Genomic DNA, 18,631 nt, shown 5'->3' on the forward strand with positions numbered 1-18,631 from the left:
CCAATGCAGCAAAAAAACCGTTCGGTTTTTGTTTTTGTTGAAAAGACCCGCAAAGGGAGAAAGTATACACGGCCCCTTTGTGACATCCACCCACCAGCCCCCCCCACCAACCCCCCCCCCCCACCCCAAACACCCCCACCCACCAACCCCCCACCAACCCCCCCACCAACCCCCCCCCACCAATCTCCCCTACCCTACCTCCCCCCCACCAACCTCCCCCCAACCCCCCCACCAACCAACTCCCCCCCCCCACCAACCCCCCCCCCCCCACCAACCAACCCACCCCCCACCACCCCCCCCCCCCCACCAACCCCCCCCCCCACCATTTTCCCCCTACCAACCTCCCTCCAATAACTCCCCCCACCGGCCGCCCCCCCCACCAGCCCCCCCACCAGCCCAGGAATCAACAAAAACTGCCGCAGAAATGAGTCACGCGGACACCCCCCACCTCGTCGCCCCTTTCCATTGTCAACACTCCCACGTGCGTGTCAGTGTGTCAGTGTGTGTCAGTGTGTGTCAGTGTGTGTGTGTCAGTGTGTGTGTCAGTGTGTGTGTGTCAGTGTGTGTGTGTGTCAGTGTGTGTGTGTGTGTGTCAGTGTGTGTGTGTCAGTGTGTGTCAGTGTGTGCGTGTCAGTGTGTGTGTGTGTGTGTGTCAGTGTGTGTCAGTGTGTGTCAGTGTGTGTCAGTGTGTGTGTGTCAGTATGTGTCAGTGTGTGTCAGTGTGTGTCAGTGTGTGTGTCAGTGTGTGTGTGTGTGTGTGTGTCAGTGTGTGTCAGTGTGTGTCAGTGTGTGTGTGTGTGTCAGTGTGTGTGTGTCAGTGTGTGTGTGTTAGTGTGTGTGTGTGTGTCAGTGTGTGTCAGTGTGTCAGTGTGTCAGTGTGTGTGTGTCAGTGTGTGTCAGTGTGTGTCAGTGTGTGTGTCAGTGTGTGTCAGTGTGTGTCAGTGTGTGTCAGTGTGTGTGTCAGTGTGTGTGTGTCAGTGTGTGTGTGTGTGTGTCAGTGTGTGTGTGTGTGTCAGTGTGTGTGTGTGTCAGTGTGTGTGTCAGTGTGTGTGTGTCAGTGTGTGTGTCAGTGTCAGTGTGTGTGTCAGTGTGTGTGTCAGTGTGTGTGTCAGTGTGTGTCAGTGTGTGTGTGTCAGTGTGTGTGTCAGTGTGTGTCAGTGTGTGTGTGTCAGTGTGTGTGTGTCAGTGTGTGTCAGTGTGTGTGTGTCAGTGTGTGTGTGTGTGTCAGTGTGTGTGTGTGTGTCAGTGTGTGTGTGTGTCAGTGTGTGTGTGTCAGTGTGTGTGTGTCAGTGTGTGTGTGTGTCAGTGTGTGTGTGTGTCAGTGTGTGTGTCAGTGTGTGTGTGTGTCAGTGTGTGTGTCAGTGTGTGTCAGTGTGTGTGTGTGTCAGTGTGTGTGTGTCAGTGTGTGTGTGTGTCAGTGTGTGTGTGTCAGTGTGTGTGTGTGTCAGTGTGTGTGTGTGTCAGTGTGTGTGTCAGTGTGTGTGTCAGTGTGTGTGTCAGTGTCAGTGTGTGTGTGTCAGTGTGTGTGTGTGTCAGTGTGTGTCAGTGTGTGTCAGTGTGTGTGTGTGTGTCAGTGTGTGTGTGTCAGTGTGTGTCAGTGTGTGTGTGTCAGTGTGTGTGTGTAAGTGTGTGTGTGTGTCAGTGTGTGTGTGTCAGTGTGTGCGTGTCAGTGTGTGTGTGTGTCAGTGTGTGTGTGTGTGTGTCAGTGTGTGTGTGTCAGTGTGTGTGTGTGTCAGTGTGTCAGTGTGTGTCAGTGTGTGTGTGTCAGTGTGTCAGTGTGTCAGTGTGTGTGTCAGTGTGTGTGTCAGTGTGTCAGTGTGTCAGTGTGTGTGTGTGTCAGTGTGTGTGTGTGTTAGTGTGTGTCAGTGTGTGTGTGTCAGTGTGTGTCAGTGTGTGTGTGTCAGTGTGTGTGTGTGTCAGTGTGTGTCAGTGTGTGTGTGTCAGTGTGTGTCAGTGTGTGTGTGTGTGTCAGTGTGTGTGTGTCAGTGTGTGTGTGTCAGTGTGTGTCAGTGTGTGTGTGTGTCAGTGTGTGTGTGTCAGTGTGTCAGTGTGTGTGTGTCAGTGTGTGTGTGTGTCAGTGTGTGTGTCAGTGTCAGTGTGTGTGTGTGTCAGTGTGTCAGTGTGTGTGTGTCAGTGTGTGTCAGTCTGTGTCAGTGTGTGTGTGTCAGTGTGTGTGTGTCAGTGTGTGTGTGTCAGTGTGTGTGTGTGTCAGTGTGTCAGTGTGTGTCAGTGTGTGTCAGTGTGTGTGTGTCAGTGTGTGTGTGTGTCAGTGTGTGTGTGTCAGTGTGTGTCAGTGTGTGTGTGTGTGTCAGTGTGTGTGTGTCAGTGTGTGTGTGTCAGTGTGTGTCAGTGTGTGTGTGTGTCAGTGTGTGTGTGTGTCAGTGTTTGTGTGTGTCAGTGTGTGTGTGTGTCAGTGTGTGTGTGTCAGTGTCTCTGTGTGTGTGTGTCAGTGTGTGTGTGTCAGTGTGTGTGTGTCAGTGTGTGTGTGTCAGTGTGTGTCAGTGTTTGTGTGTGTCTGTGTGTGTGTGTCAGTGTGTCAGTGTGTGTGTCAGTGTGTGTGTGTGTGTCAGTGTGTGTGTGTCAGTGTCTCTGTGTGTGTGTGTCAGTGTGTGTGTGTCAGTGTGTGTGTGTGTCAATACAACACAGAGAGTCGGTTAACACACAATTAACGCATAGCCTGGTTGATTACATCACATTTCGATATTTTGCTAGGTTATTTAATTTTCGTGTGCCTGTCTCCTAATTTTCAATTTTGCGTGCCCGTTTTCAATTTTGCGTGCCCGTTCCACATTGTCATCTTACTTGCAACAGCAGCAGTACGTTGCCGTACACTCATTGATATGCTAATTCTCTCTGCCCCCTCCCTATCTCCGTCCCCGCCCCCCCTCTCTCTATATTTAAGGGACCGTCACAGAAACGACCCCTCTCTTTGTGCCGATTTGTGTCCTCTCTCTGTGTGCCGTTGTGATGTCTGTCTGCTTGTATGTCTGTCTATAGTTTTCTAGTTAGATTTTTGTTGCTATTTCTTTTATACCTGATGATGATTGCTTGTGTTGCAATCGAAACGTCGTAATATGTTATTTTAATTTATTATTTTATTTTTAGACGTGACTTAACCGAAAAGAACCAAAGAATACCACCACCACCATCATCACCACCAACATCATCATCACCACCACCATCACCACCATCACCATCATCACCACCACCACCATCATCCAGACACCACCACCACCATCATCATCATCTTGATCATCCAGACGCCGTCATTAACATCGCTCACGATCCATTCACGACCCCCGCGAGCCAATCAGCGTTCGCCATTTCCCGTGAATGAAGTGGCCGAGGCGGCCGTTATTTATTTATTTACTACCCACCGCGCGCCGCGTTTTTTTTATGAATGAAATTCTTTTTTTATGAATGAACATTGTTTTTTATGAATGAACATTGTTTTTTATGAATGGGAGTTTACGTGGTGGACGAGTTTATTGTCACAAATCTACCCTCCCCCTCCCTCCCTCCTCCCAACCCTGCCCACACCAACGAACTCCCTCCACCACTCACAACAACAACAACAGCGAGTTGTAAGCAAATGTACAATATGTTTAGTTTACGAATGCTTTCTTTTAACAGTGTTAATTATTCGCGTTTTCTACTTTCACCTATTGACGATCGAAGGTTTGGAATTTCCCCTCCCCCCCCCAAATTATCTCGGGGGAGAAGTTAGACTCGTCCAATGACGTCAATGTGACGTACACAAAACCGGAGCCCCGCCCACGCATTGACGTCACCGGCTGTCGCGAGGGGACGGGGGGGTGGGGGTGAAGTGGGGGGATGGGGGGGAGGGGCATGGGGGTGGGGGCGTTATGGGGGGGGGGGGCTTAAGGGGGGGGGGGGGGGTGGATGTGGGAATTGACGAATATTTTAAGATTTCTATTTTATTTTCGCAATTTTATTTTATACAAAAAATAACTTTCCGTGAAAATGTTTCTACCACCTCGCCTGGTATGCAGGAGGTCGTGGGTTCGATCCCGACCCTGACGATGCCTGCTGCTGTATATTTGAAGTTTGCGTGTCTCTCTCTCATCATCATCATCATCACAGTGGCTAGGAGATGTTAACTACCTCGCCTGGTCTACATGAGGTCGTGGGTTCGATCCCGACCTTGACGATGCCTGCTGCTGTAGATTTGGAGTCATCATCGGACATTGGGATGATCTCGATTGTTGTGGGCGCTCTAAATGCCCACGAGTGGAACAATGATCTCGACGCGACCCACTAACCACAGGTGAGCAATCAACTCACTCATCACTCACTCACATAGATGCATAGAGACCCATATAGAAACCCCTTTAGATACAGTAAATCCCCTATAGATACACAGGGAACCCATACAGATACAGTAAACCCCTATAGATACACATTCAACCCATATAGATTTCAAGTTTCAATTATTAGGTGTAGCCCTGTGAGCCATTCGGCTCTTGAATCGGGTGCAACCGCAACAAACAAAAAAACAAAAACATGAACAGGAAAACATCTTCAAGTGACTCTGTGACTGAGTGCAAACAGAAAATCCAAGAAAAAAAATCAGCAAAAATTCCAGAAAAAAACACCGTGTACACCAACACTCCGTGCAAAAATCCCAGTGGGATGCAAGTCAAACAACAACAACAACCACAAGACACCATTAGAACATCATTTGCCAGTAAAAATATGATAATTGCTTTTTTACCCTTCTATCTGGCAACAAAACTGACACCTTTTTTACGAGGAGTCATGTTTGCATAGACCACAATACCTGCAGTCATAATGCAAACAAAAAACACAACTCTGATAATGTATGTGCACTGTCCTTGAAGTTGATTGGTCCACACCCGAGACACCTTTCCTTAGAGCCTAGTCTCACATGGGTTGGACCAGATGACGCAGGTATTGTGGTCTATGTAAACATGACTCCTTGTAAAAAAGGTGTCAGTTTTGTTGCCAGATAGAAGGGTTAAAAACCAATAACCACAAGACAACTTAGATTAACACCATTGGAACCTCCTTTGCCAGTAGCAAAATATGATAATTGTTTTTTTACCCTTTTATCTGGCAACAAAACTGACACCTTTTTTATACAAGGAGTCATGTTTGCATTGACCACAATACCTGCGGTTTAGAATGCAATCCGGTCCAACACCAGGGTGAGACTAGGCTCTGAGAAAAACTGTCTCGGGTGTGGACCAATCAACTTCAAGGACAGTGCATACATCATCAGAGTTGTGTGTTTTTTGTTTGCATTCCGACCGCAGGTATTGTGGTCAATGCAAACATGACTCCTCGTATAAAAAAAGGTGTCAGTTTTGTTGCCAGATAAAAGGGCAAAAAAAAACAATTATCAACTTAGATTAAGGCCATCAGTCTAACTCCGTACTACAACAACACAAACATGGCCAAACCAAAAAAAACGTTTCCGAAATCACCCAAATAAAGCCATAAAAGCAACGTAACAGTGACCATAGGAAGTGTGACCGAATTTTCACAATAAACGACATAAACAACATGTACCACCAAACCCTGCAGCCACAGCTGGCTGCATGAGTCCCTCCACGACAGCAGCAGCAGCATCAGTCGAATATCAACATGTTTCAATGCCCCTTTAAAGATCAGCGCACTAAATCAAGACACAAGATCATACTTTGCAGCGGTCATCCGGAGCGAAACATTTTATTTTATTTTAGGCCACTGAATGGCATTGGCAGCAAGGGGTGTACAACCTTTCTCTCGAGCAGTTTTGAGTGAAGATCTCACAGGTAGTGATTCAAGTTGATTCAAGTTGAAGTTTATTGGCAATAGCAATCCAGACTCTGGGCGCATCAACATCAACATCATCACCATCATCATCACCATCATCATCATCACCATCATCACCACCACATCATCATCACCACCACATCATCATCACCATCATCACCACCACATCATCACCACCACCATCATCATCACCATCATCATCCTCACGACGCCGAGGATGATGATGTATGGCACTCGCACGGCACATGAACAGCGCAGCGTGACTCACCACGACTGCTGCGACACCCACCCACTACCACCCACTACCACCCACTACCCACCACTACCACTACCACCCACTACCACCCACTACCACTACCACACACTACCACTACTACCACTACCACTACTACCCACTACCCACTATTACCCACCACTACCACCCACTACCACCCACTACCCACCACTACCACTACCACCCACTACCACCCACTACCACTACCACTACTACCCACTACCCACTATTACCCACCACTACCACCCACTACCACCCACTACTACCACCCACTACCACTACCACCCACTACCACCCATTACCACTACCACCCACTACTACCCACTACCACCCACTACCCACCACTACCACCCACTACCACCCACTACCACTACCCACTACTACCACCCACAACCCACCACTACCACACACTACTACCACCCACTACCACCCACTACCCACCACTACCACCCACTACCCACCACTACCACACACTACTACCACCCACTACCACCCACTACCCACCACTACCACCCACTACCACCCACTACCACTACCACCCACTACCACCCACTACCACCCACTACCCACCACTACCACCCACTACCCACCACTACCACCCACTACCACCCACTACCACCCTCTTATCTCTCCCTTTCTCTCTACCCCTCTCTCTCTCTACCCCCTCTCTCTCTCTACCCCTCTCTCTCTACCCCCCCCTCTCTCTAGCCCCTCTCTCTCTCTACCCCCTCTCTCTCTACCCCCCTCTCTACCCCCTCTCTCTCTCTACCCCTCTCTCTCTCTACCCCCTCTCTCTCTCTACCCCTCTCTCTCTCTACCCCCTCTCTCTCTCTACCCCTCTCTCTCTCTACCCCCTCTCTCTCTCTACCCCCTCTCTCTCTCTACCCCCTCTCTCTCTCTCTACCCCTCTCTCTCTACCCCTCTCTCTCTACCCCCTCTCTCTCTCTACCCCCTCTCTCTCTCTACCCCCTCTCTCTCTACCCCCTCTCTCTCTCTACCCCCTATCTCTCTCTCTACCCCCTCTCTCTCTACCCCCCCTCTCTACCCCCCTCTCTCTCTCTACCCCCTCTCTCTCTCTACCCCCTCTCTCTCTCTACCCCCTCTCTCTCTCTACCCCCTCTCTCTCTCTACCCTCTCTCTTTTTTTTACGATCAGTGTAAACAAGAAGATGCTCGGTGTAGTCGGCACTTTGTTTCGTTCATCATTTCGTAATTTTTTTTACATTTTTAAACTTTGCTCTATGTAAAACCCCCACCTCTCGCTCGCTCTCTCGCTCACTCTCTCGCTCACCCTCTCGCCCACTCACTCGCTCACTCTCTCGCTCACGCTCGCTCGCTCACTCTCTCGCTCACTCTCTCGCTCTCTCTCGTTCTGCACGCAGCCCTTCTCGCAGTCCGACGGCCTCCGACGGGGAGCTCATATCAGCATGCAGAGCTCCCCGTCATCTGCCACCGAGCACACGGCCTCCTCCATCGCCCACTGCTCCTTGAAGGCCGGCACGGCGTGGGTCAGCCGCGCCGCATGGCGGAACTCCAGCCACTCACCCTGGGGGCTCCGACCAGACCGCGGAAGATGCCCAGGCTGCTGGCCGGACGTTTCCCCTCCAGGGCCACCTTCCTCGCCCTGTGCACGGCGAGCTTGGCGTAGCCGACTGGCACGTTGACCAGCCCCTGAAGATGTTGGGATCCGTCGCCCTTCGTGTATCCAAAGATGAGGACCGTCGGGGAGAAGTGGAGGCTGAACCTTAGGAGGATGTTTTTGAGGACCTTGAACAACGAGTCCAGGCTCTTGCACTCCACGTATCGCTGCGCCACCGTCTCCACTTTCCCGCAGGAGCGGCACTCCGGGGACGTGTCGGTGAAGCGCGCCAGGGAGGCGTTGGTGGTGACGGTGCCGTGGGCGATGCTCCAGCCGAGGTCGCCGATGCGGTTGTACGTCGGGCTGGAGTGGAGTTGCCTCCAGCGAGGCCTCTCCGGAGAGATGCAGGGCAGCAGGGCAGCAGGGCAGCAGGGCTCTCCTCCAGGCGTGGTCCTTGTGGCTCCTCAGGGTGTCCTGTTGGTGAAACGGGACCATGTGGGAGTAGAGCACCTTCCTCTTGACATTTGTGTAATAAGACGCTGGAGACGGCTTGTAGAATTGTCCTTTCATTTCACTTCCCTTGCAGTTCACAAACACTCCCCGTTGCTGGCAGGCAACGGGAAGCGGGCAGACAGCCACCAGAGACCCACCACCACGTGGCACCCGGAGCCCCACTCGCGCGTGGCCTCTCTCTTTCTTCTTTCTGTGTCTGACCCCGTGTCTCTCCTCTCTCCCCTTATTTAATGCCTGGGTCACGTGGTACACTCCAGCCAATCCTCAACAGCCTGCGCCAAATGTTCCAGATCCCCCATCAACTCCCGGGACCACGCCCCCGACTTGTCTTCCCATTGGCCGAGGCCAAGACCAGCAGAACCAATCACCTAGCTGACATCCCGTGATCACGCCGGGGCCATGCTCCCAGGCTCTCCCCCCCCATTGGCTGTAAAGCGGGACCGGCAAAGCCGATCACCACGTGAATCTGACATAGGCTCTTATTACATTTGCAAAGGCCACCTTCGGTAGGTCTCCCAGCCCACCCAGGTCGTGATCCGCCTTCGCTTGGCGGCATTGGCGACGCAGCGGCACGACGGAGAGCTCCGGTGGAGGTGGGCCGAGCGGGGCCTCGTCATCCCCAACGCCGATGGGGGGGGGGGGGGGGGGGGTGGCGTTCTCCCCGCTGCCGCTGAGAAGGCCCCTTGGCTTGGGCCAGGATCCGGGCAGACACCCGGAGCGACTGCAGCCCCCCGTCTTTGCGGCCATGTCTGCCGATCCGAGCCACCGGCCCCGTGTTCCAGGCTCCACCAGATATTTGCCGTGACGGTTTCACCTGAAGACGGAGACTTGTGTTGCCTCCGAAACGTCGTGATTTTTATTGTTTTACTTTTATTACTTTTAATTTCATTTTTCACCTACATGGTGACTTTACGGAAAAAACTAAGAATATGAATCCTTGTAGTCATGAAAGCTTCAAATCTAGAATTCAAATCTAGAATCCACCAGATCTCCCGTCCCGGTGAGCCGCGCTTTGGTGAGGCCCCTCTCCATGCCGGTGGTGGTGGTGGATGGCAGCTTTGTCTGCGGGCTCCTGATGATCGTATTCTTAGGTGTTTTCGGTAAAGTCACGTAGGTAAAAAATAAAAAAAGTAAAATAAAACTAAAATAAAAATCACGACGTTTCGGAGGCAACACAAGCTTCCGTCTTCAGGTGGAACCGTCACAGCACGATTGCTGTATCAAGTTACCTACGTGACTTTACCGAAAAAACCTAAGAATATGAATCCTTGCAGTCACGAAAGCTTCAAATCCTGAGGATCGGTTCGAAGACCAGATCTTCGGCCGATCGCGGCTGGTTCAGCCTCCTGACATCGAGGGAGCTTTACGTCCGCAGAACGCTCCCGTAGAAAGGTGGCAGCAGCTGTCCCAGTGGGAGGCCCTGTAGCTCCATGTAGAATAGTTGTTTGGAGGACTGCAGACCCTCCAGCTGTTTCAGGAGGCCGTGACGCTCCAGGCAGGTGCAGGGGGCGGCGTGCAGGAACTTGTGTGCGGCCTGCGGTCGGAAGGTGGCCAGCCGACTCGGCACGCACAGCGGCACGTGACCTCCCTCGTCCAGTGGCAGGGACAGGATCCCAGCCCCGACCAGGTGTCCCTCTGCCCGATCGGAAGAAGTCGAGGACTCGCTTCTGAAGCGCGTTGACGAGGCTCATGGGGAGGTGCAGGGAGAAGAGTCGGTGCCACGGGATGGACGTCACCGGCTGGTTCTGTTTTTTTTACGATCAGTGGAAACAAGAAGATGCTCGGTGTAGTCGGCATTTTGCTTCGTTTCATTATTTCGTAATTTTTTTTTTACTTTGCTTTATGTAAACCCCCACTTCTCGCTCGCTCTCTCGCTAGCTCTCTCGCTCACTCGCCCAGTCTGTCGCCCACTCTCTCGCTCAATCTCTCGCTCACTCTCTCGCTCACCCTCTCGCCCACTCTCTCGCCCACTCTCTCGCTCACATCGCTCACTCTCTCGCCCAGTCTGTCGCTCACTCTCTCGCTCACCCTCTCGCTCACTCTCTCGCTCACTCTCTCGCTCACTCTCTCGCTCACCCTCTCGCTCACTCTCTCGCTCACTCTCTCGCTCACCCTCTCGCTCACTCTCTCGCTCACTCTCTCGCTCACCCTCTCGCTCACCCTCTCGCTCACCCTCTCGCTCTCTCTCTCGCTCACCCTCTCGCTCACCCTCTCGCTCACCCTCTCGCTCACCCTCTCGATCTCTCTCTCGCTCACTCTCTCTCTCGCTCTCTCTCTCGCTCTCACTTTCTCGCTCACTCTCTCGCTCACTCTCTCGCTCAACCTCTCGCTCACCCTCTCGCTCACCCTCTCGCTCACCCTCTCGCTCACCCTCTCGCTCACCCTCTCGCTCACCCTCTCGCTCACTCTTTAGCTCACTCTCTCGGTCACTCTCTCACACTCTCACTCACACTCTCACTCACTCGCTCGCCCTCTCGCTCACCCTCTCGCTCACCCTCTCGCTCACTCTCTCTCTCTCCAACGTCTTTGTCCTGAAGGTGAGGAACTTGCACGGGCGACTCCAGGTGCCCAGCCGCTCCTTCACCCTCCTCTCACTCCTCTCACTCGTCTCTCCCCCCCCTCCTACCTCCCTCTCCTCCCTCCCTCTCCCCCCCCTCCTCCCTCCCTCCCTCTCCCTCCCTCTCCCCTCCTCTCTCCCTCTCCCCCCCCTCCTCCCTCCTCCCTCCCTCCCTCCCTCCCTCTCCCCTCCTCTCTCCCCCCCCCTCCCTCTCCTCCCCTCCTCCCTCCCTCCCTCCCTCTCCCCACCTCTCTCCCCACCTCTCTCCCTCCGCTCCCCCTCCGCTCCCCCTTCTCTCTCCCTCCCTCTCTCCCCCCTCCCTCTCCGCTCTCGGATCCCCCCTTGCAAACATTTCATTTCATTCATTCGCTGCGAGCCGCTGCCTCTCCACTCTCTCTCCGTCTCTCTCCGTGTCTCTTCGCTCTCCGTGCGCCTCGCTTCTCTCTTCCTCTCTCTTCCCAGCCTTGGGCTGCTGTTCACATCCACTCTCGACCACTGCCACCACTCCCACATATACACACACCACACACACCACACACACCACACACAGCACACACACAGCATACACTACACACACACACATACACACACCCTAACCACACACCACACATACACACACAGCACACACCACACACACCACACAGCACACACACACATACCACACACACAAACACACCACACACACCACACACACACACACACCACACACACCACACACACACACCACACACCACACACACACACCACACACACTACCCCACACACACCACACTCACACACCACACACCCTCAACCCACACACACACGCCCTCAACCCCCCCACACACACAGCACACACACCACACACACACACCCTCACTACACACAGACCACACACACACACACACACCCTCACCCCACCCACACACACCCTCACCCCCCACCCGCCACACCCCCCACCCCCACACTCCCACCCCACACACCCCCACCCCCCCACACCCCCCTATACCCCCAGACACCCCCACCTCCTCCGCACCCGCCCCCACCCTTATCGCGATGGCCCCACCCCATCGCTGCCCCCTCCCCCTGCTGCTGCTGCTGCTCGCCAGTGCGCACGCGTCACGTGCGCCCCACCGAGGCCACGTGACCAAGGCCGAGGCCTCTCCTGTGCAAAGCCACGTGGTGGACGACGACAACTACGGCGACCACCACCACCGCTACCACCACCACCAGCAACAACAACAGCAACAGCAGCAACAACAACAACAGCAGCAGCAACAACAGCAGCAGCAACAACAACAACAACAGCAGCAGCAGCAACAGCCGCAGCAACTCGGCCAAGGTGAGGCGGGCTCCGACGCGCAAGAAGACGGTGGCCAGGACGGCTTCATGCGGTCGCTCGCTCGACGGCTGCTGAAGGTGGCGGTGGCGGCGGCGGCGACAGGGGGTGGCGATGGCGGTGGCGGTGGACGAGGTGGAGGTGGTGGACGAGGTGGAGGTGGTGGACGAGGTGGAGGTGGAGGCGGCGTTGGCGGTGAAGGTCGCCCCTCCACAAGCCCCGGCGGTGGCGGCAAGCCGTCCTGGCTGGTCTCCCGATCGGCGGCGGAGGAGGAGGCAGGAGACGGTGCGGAGGCCTTCCTGGCCCTCGAGGCCCTGATGGACGAAGCTGCCCGGCACCACCGTGGCGGTGACGACGACCAAGTGGAAGAGGTAGAAGAGGAGGAGGAGGAAGGAGTGCGGAGGCTTGGCGGGGTTCGACGGACCACCACCACCACCACCACCGCCGCCGCATTCGCCGGCCGCAACGGTAGCGGCGTGTCGGAGGGAAGCCCCGAGGGGCCTCCGTCTCCTCTGCCGGCACCACCGGCACTACCGCCACCACCGCCGGCACTACCACCACCGGCACTACCACCACCGGCGTTCGAGAAGCCGCCCTCTTCCCGCAACGAGTCGTCGCCGGATTTCACGGCGGAGCTCCTGCGAGCGCTCGCCACGGCGGAGAGGCAGCGGGGACGCACCTCGCTCGGCAACCGCAGCGACCGCGGCAACGGTGACCGCGGTAACGGCGGTGACCGTGGCGACCGCGGCCACGGCGACCACGGCAACAGCGACCAGGGCAACGGTGACCACGGTAACGGCGGCGATGGTGGAGCCACGGCCGTGGGAGTAGCACGCTCTCCGCATCCGTTGTCGAGGAGTGGAGACTCGAGACTCAAAGTCCGCAGCGGCAAGCGCGGCGGCGACGACGATGACGATGAGGAGGAGGTGGAGGAGGTGGAGGAGTCGGAGGGCGGCGCCAGCGTCGACAAGAGACGGGGCCTCAGCCCCTGGGCCTACCTCTACGGCCACGCGCCGAGGGCCTACGGCGGCCGTGACGACGAGGCCGACGAGGCCGACGAGGCCGTGAGCCCCGGGTCCTGGGCCCGGGTCGCCAAGGGAGGCCGCTACCGCTCGCCGCTCGCCGGCGTGAGCGACCGCAACGATGCGGACGACGACTACGACGACTACGAGGACTACGGCCTCGACGGCAACGACGACGAGGCCGTCGTCCCGCCGGCGCCGCCGCCGCCGCCGGACGAGCTCGACGAAGAGGCCCTCGGTCGCCACGGCGACCACCGCGGCCACCGCCACCACGGCGGCCGGCAGGGGGCCGATGGTCGCGCCGCCGCCACCGCCGCCGCCGCCCTCCGGCAGCTGCTGCTGCTCGATTTCGCCGGCGGCCTCGGGGCCCCGAGGGCCTTCGACGGCTCCGACGAGGACGACTCCGACGGCAAAGATGACGACGCAGACGACGACGACTCCGACGGCGGCAGAAATCTGCGTCCGGCAGCGCGATTCGGCGGGAGCGACGGCTACCCCGGCTACCCCGGCTACCCCGGCTACCCCGGCTACCCCGGCCCGCCGTTCGCGTCGGCAAAGGAGGCCTCGGCCTACCGGCGAGGGCGGCCCGGCGGGCGGCGGGAGCCGGCGGTGGAGGCCTGGCTGCGGTCCCAGCGGCGGCGCCGGCCGAAGCCGCGGCTCCCCGCCGGGCGGGAGGGCGGCACGAGTGGTGGATGGGCGGCCAACGAGCGCGGGCTGGAGGGGTTGCTACGGGCCTACCTGCAGATGCGTCTACAGGTCGGTGGGGTGGGTGGGGTGGGTGGGGTGGGTGGGGTGGGTGAGGTGGGTGGGGTGGGTGGGTGTGGTGGGTGGGTGAGGTGGGTGAGGTGGGTGGGGTGGGTGGGGTGGGTGAGGTGGGTGAGATGGGTGAGGTGGGTGAGATGGGTGAGGTGGGTGAGGTGGGTGAGATGGGTGAGGTGGGTGAGGTGGGTGAGATGGGTGAGGTGGGTGGGGTGGGTGAGGTGGGTGAGGTGGGTGAGATGGGTGAGATGGGTGGGATGGGTGAGGTGGGTGAGGTGGGTGAGGTGGGTGAGATGAGTGAGGTGGGTGAGGTGAGTGAGATGGTTGAGGTGGGTGAGGTGGGTGAGGTGAGTGAGGTGGGTGAGATGGGTGAGATGGGTGAGGTGAGTGAGGTGGGTGAGGTGGGTGAGGTGGGTTAGATGGGTGAGGTGGGTGAGGTGGGTGAGGTGGGTGGGGTGAGTGAGGTGGGTGAGGTGGGTGGGGTGGGTGAGGTGGGTGAGATGGGTGAGGTGGGTGGGGTGGGTGAGGTGGGTGAGGTGGGTGAGATGGGTGAGATGGGTGGGGTGGGTGAGGTGGGTGAGGTGGGTGAGGTGAGTGAGGTGGGTGAGGTGAGTGAGGTGGGTGAGATGGGTGAGATGGGTGAGGTGGGTGAGGTGGGTGGGGTGGGTGAGGTGGGTGAGGTGGGTGAGGTGGGTGAGATGGGTGAGGTGGGTGGGGTGGGTGAGGTGGGTGAGGTGGGTGAGATGGGTGAGGTGGGTGAGGTGGGTGAGGTGGGTGAGATGTGTGAGGTGGGTGAGGTGGGTGAGGTGGGTGGGGTGAGTGAGGTGGGTGAGGTGGGTGGGGTGGGTGAGGTGGGTGAGATGGGTGGGGTGGGTGAGGTGGGTGAGGTGGGTGGGGTGGGTGATGGGTGGGATGGGTGGGATGGGTGAGGTGGGTGAGGTGGGTGAGATGGGTGAGATGGGTGAGGTGGGTGAGGTGGGTGGGGTGAGTGAGGTGGGTGAGGTGGGTGGGGTGGGTGAGGTGGGTGAGATGGGTGAGGTGGGTGGGGTGGGTGAGGTGGGTGAGATGGGTGGGGTGGGTGAGGTGGGTGAGGTGGGTGAGGTGGGTGAGATGGGTGGGATGGGTGGGATGGGTGAGGTGGGTGAGGTGGGTGAGATGGGTGAGATGGGTGAGGTGGGTGAGGTGGGTGAGGTGGGTGGGGTGAGTGAGGTGGGTGAGGTGGGTGGGGTGGGTGAGGTGGGTGAGATGGGTGAGATGGGTGAGGTGAGTGAGGTGGGTGAGGTGGGTGAGATGGGTGAGATGGGTGGGATGAGTGAGGTGGGTGAGGTGGGTGAGATGGGTGAGGTGGGTGAGGTGGGTGAGGTGGGTGAGATGGGTGAGGTGGGTGAGGTGGGTGAGGTGGGTGGGGTGAGTGAGGTGGGTGAGGTGGGTTAGATGGGTGAGGTGGGTGAGGTGGGTGGGGTGAGTGAGGTGGGTGAGGTGGGTTAGATGGGTGAGGTGGGTGAGGTGGGTGAGGTGGGTGGGGTGAGTGAGGTGGGTGAGGTGGGTGAGATGGGTGAGGTGGGTGAGGTGGGTGAGGTGGGTGGGGTGAGTGAGGTGGGTGAGGTGGGTGAGATGGGTGAGATGGGTGAGGTGGGTGAGGTGGGTGAGGTGGGTTAGATGGGTGAGGTGGGTGAGGTGGGTGGGGTGAGTGAGGTGGGTGAGGTGGGTGAGGTGGGGTGAGATGGGTGAGATGGGTGAGATGGGTGGGATGATGAGATGGGTGAGATGGGGTGAGATTAATGGGATTAGTGGGATGATGAGATGGGTGTTCAACAAATCGGTGTTCTTACCTCTCCTTGTCTCGGTCTCTCTTCATAAGCGAGAGACGGGGACGTAAATGGGTGAGATCGGGGCCGACTGTTGTAGCTGACGAGTGGAACGGGTAATGTTGCCCATGGACGATCTTTGTCTTTGTATAGACGCTACTGCTAACAGCACTTGCCCCTGCAGTCTGTTAGAGGCTACACGGGGGATCTTTGTCTGTGTATAGGCGCTGCTGCTAACAGCACTTGCCCCTGTAGTCTGCTAGAGGCTACACGGGGTATCTTTGTCTGTGTATAGGCGCTGCTGCTAACAGCACTTGCCCCTACAGTCTGCTAGAGGCTACACGGGGGATCTTTGTCTGTGTATAGGCGCTGCTGCTAACAGCACTTGCCCCTACAGTCTGTTAGAGGCTACACGGGGGATCTTTGTCTGTGTATAGGCGCTGCTGCTAACAGCACTTGCCCCTGCAGTCTGCTAGAGGCTACACGGGGGATCTTTGAGTATTTTTATATTAAGTTCGCTTGCTTGCTTGCGCGCTTACGACCGTGCAAATCTTTCGGTCGTTTTTTAACCCACTTCCCGTGATCCAATCGAGCTGACATTTTGCACACAGACTCGTTGTGCGTGACAATGAATTTTCGTGAAAATTTTTTTTCCAAAATTTTACACTGTTTAGGGAAAAAAATTAAATATTTAATTACCAATTGCTTAATGCTGCCAGACAGTCATCTGACCCATAGGTGGCAGCCATCTCAAGCCAGAGGACGAGAGGACTCTAGCCGCCCCGATGCCACGCATATAAAGGATTTATAGTGAAAAACTTTTTTTTACGGGTTAATTTTCTCTTTCTCTGTTCGTTGCGTGCAGGGCTAATGGATCCTGGCGGTGTTGGGACGTTCGTCTCGTGCCTCCTCCTCCTCATCCTCCTCGTCATCTTCGTCGTCTTGTGGACGTCCACCTGACGTTCATCCCCACCGCTTTTAACGTCTCGGTTGGTGTGAGGTTTTGGGGGCTGGGAGGGGTGGGAGGGGTGGGGATTTGGCCGTCGTGGTGGTGATGGTGGTGGTGATGGTGGTGGTGGTGATGGTGATGATGGTGGTGATGGTGGTGATGGTGGTGGTGATGGTGCTGGTGGTGGTGATGGTGGTGGTGATGGTGCTGGTGGTGGTGCTGGTGGTGGTGATGGTGGTGGTGATGGTGCTGGCGATGGTGCTGGTGGTGGTGATGATGGTGTTTGGTGCTGGTGGTGGTGATGGTGGTGATGGTGGTGGTGATGGTGGTGGTGATGGTGGTGGTGATGGTGGTGGTGATGGTGATGGTGGTGGTGATGGTGGTGGTGGTGCTGGTGGTGGTGATGGTGGTGGTGGTGCTGGTGGTGGTGCTGGTGATGGTGGTGGTGCTGGTGATGGTGGTGGTGCTGGTGATGGTAATGGTGGTGGTGATGGTGGTGGTGGTGATGGTGGTGGTGGTGATGGTGGTGCTGGTGGTGGTGATGGTGGTGGTGCTGGTGATGGTGATGGTGCTGGTGATGGTAATGGTGGTGGTGATGGTCGAACTCGGCGTCACGGGAACCGTGGCTGCGACTACTTCTAGATGTGAAGCTTTGGTGACTGCAAGGATTCATATTCTTAGGTTTTTTTCGGTAAAGTCACGTAGGTAAAAAAATTAAAATGAATAAAAGTAAAATAAAAAATAAAATAAAAATCACGACGTTTCGGAGGCAACACGAGCCTGGTCGTGATTTTTATTTTATTTTTTATTTTACTTTTATTCATTTTAATTTTTCACCTACGTGACTTTACCGAAAAAAACCTAAGAATATGAATCCTTGCAGTCACCAAAGCTTCACATCTAGAAGTAAAGTCACGTAGGTGAAAAATTAAAATGAATAAAAGTAAAATAAAAAATAAAATAAAAATCACGACCAGGCTCGTGTTGCCTCCGAAACGTCGTGATTTTTATTTTATTTTTTATTTTACTTTTATTCATTTTAATTTTTTTACCTACGTGACTTTACCGAAAAAACCTAAGAATGTGGCGACTACCTCGTTCGGTGCCCTTCCTGGGGACACTGCGTTGTGTTGAAGGCGTTCAAAGCAGCAAACGGAAAACCTTTTTCAATTTAAAGCTTTGGTGACTGCAGGGATTCATCTTCTTGGTTATTTCGGTAAAATCACGTAGAAGGGAAATAATAAAATAATAAAAATAAAACATAATAAAACATAATTAAATTTCGATTTAAAGCTTTCGTGACTGCAGGGATTCATCTTCTTGGCTCTTTCGGTAAAGTCACGTAGAAGGGAAATAATAAAATAATTCTCATTCAGACGCTGTCTTTCCGACAGACCTGTTCTTCACCTGAGGACGGCTGCTTGCGTTGTGGCCGAAACGTCGTGAGAATTGTATTTTATTATGTTTTATTTTATTAAGTTATTATAATAAAAATAAAACATAATAAAATAATATATTAAATAGTGTTGTATTTGTATTATTTTATTATTTCCCTTCTACGTTACTTTACCGAAATAACCACGAAGAAGAAAACCTTTTGCAAGGAATCCCGTCACATTTGGACGCATGAACTCTCCATTGGACGGCCACGAGCACTTTAACAAAGGGTACCCCAAAACAATTGATTATCCGTTAGACAGGGCCACAAGCACTTTCCCAAAGTGTACCCCAAAAAGATTGGACAGCGACGGGGAGTTTAACAATCGGTACCCCCCGCCCCCCCAAAAAAATATGATTAAATTAGACAGGGTCACAAGCACTTTTCCAAAGGGTACCCCAAAATAAATATTCGTAAGCCAGGGCCGCAAGGACTTTCCCAAAGGGTACCCTAAAAATATTGGACAGCTACGAGCACTTTAACAAAGGGTACCCCAAAAATTGTAATTGTATTCATTAGACACGGCCACACAAACACTTTCTCAACGTGTACCCCAATAATTAATTTAAACGCCACCCGCACTTTCACAACGTGTACCCCGATAATTAATTTGAAC

At 55.0% G+C, this 18,631-nt stretch overlaps 1 protein-coding gene across 1 annotated transcript; it reads left to right on the forward strand.

Moving 5' to 3' along the window:
• The first annotated feature begins 12,089 nt into the window (after nt 1–12,089).
• On the forward strand, nt 12,090–16,603 carry LOC144954205 (uncharacterized). Its single transcript, XM_078884758.1, has 2 exons — nt 12,090–13,817; nt 16,494–16,603. Exons 1-2 carry the CDS (start codon nt 12,090–12,092, stop codon nt 16,497–16,499), a joined length of 1,734 nt encoding a protein of 577 aa, XP_078740884.1. The 3' UTR covers nt 16,500–16,603.
• Nucleotides 16,604–18,631: the final 2,028 nt, after the last annotated feature.

The sequence above is a fragment of the Lampetra fluviatilis genome, unplaced genomic scaffold (genome assembly GCF_964198595.1).
Source record: "Lampetra fluviatilis unplaced genomic scaffold, kcLamFluv1.1 SCAFFOLD_962, whole genome shotgun sequence".
NCBI lineage: Eukaryota > Metazoa > Chordata > Hyperoartia > Petromyzontiformes > Petromyzontidae > Lampetra > Lampetra fluviatilis.

Bases quoted from the DNA above. Each gene is read 5' to 3' on its own strand.
- LOC144954205 (XM_078884758.1), top strand. From the start codon at position 12,090: ATGCGGTCGCTCGCTCGACGGCTGCTGAAGGTGGCGGTGGCGGCGGCG.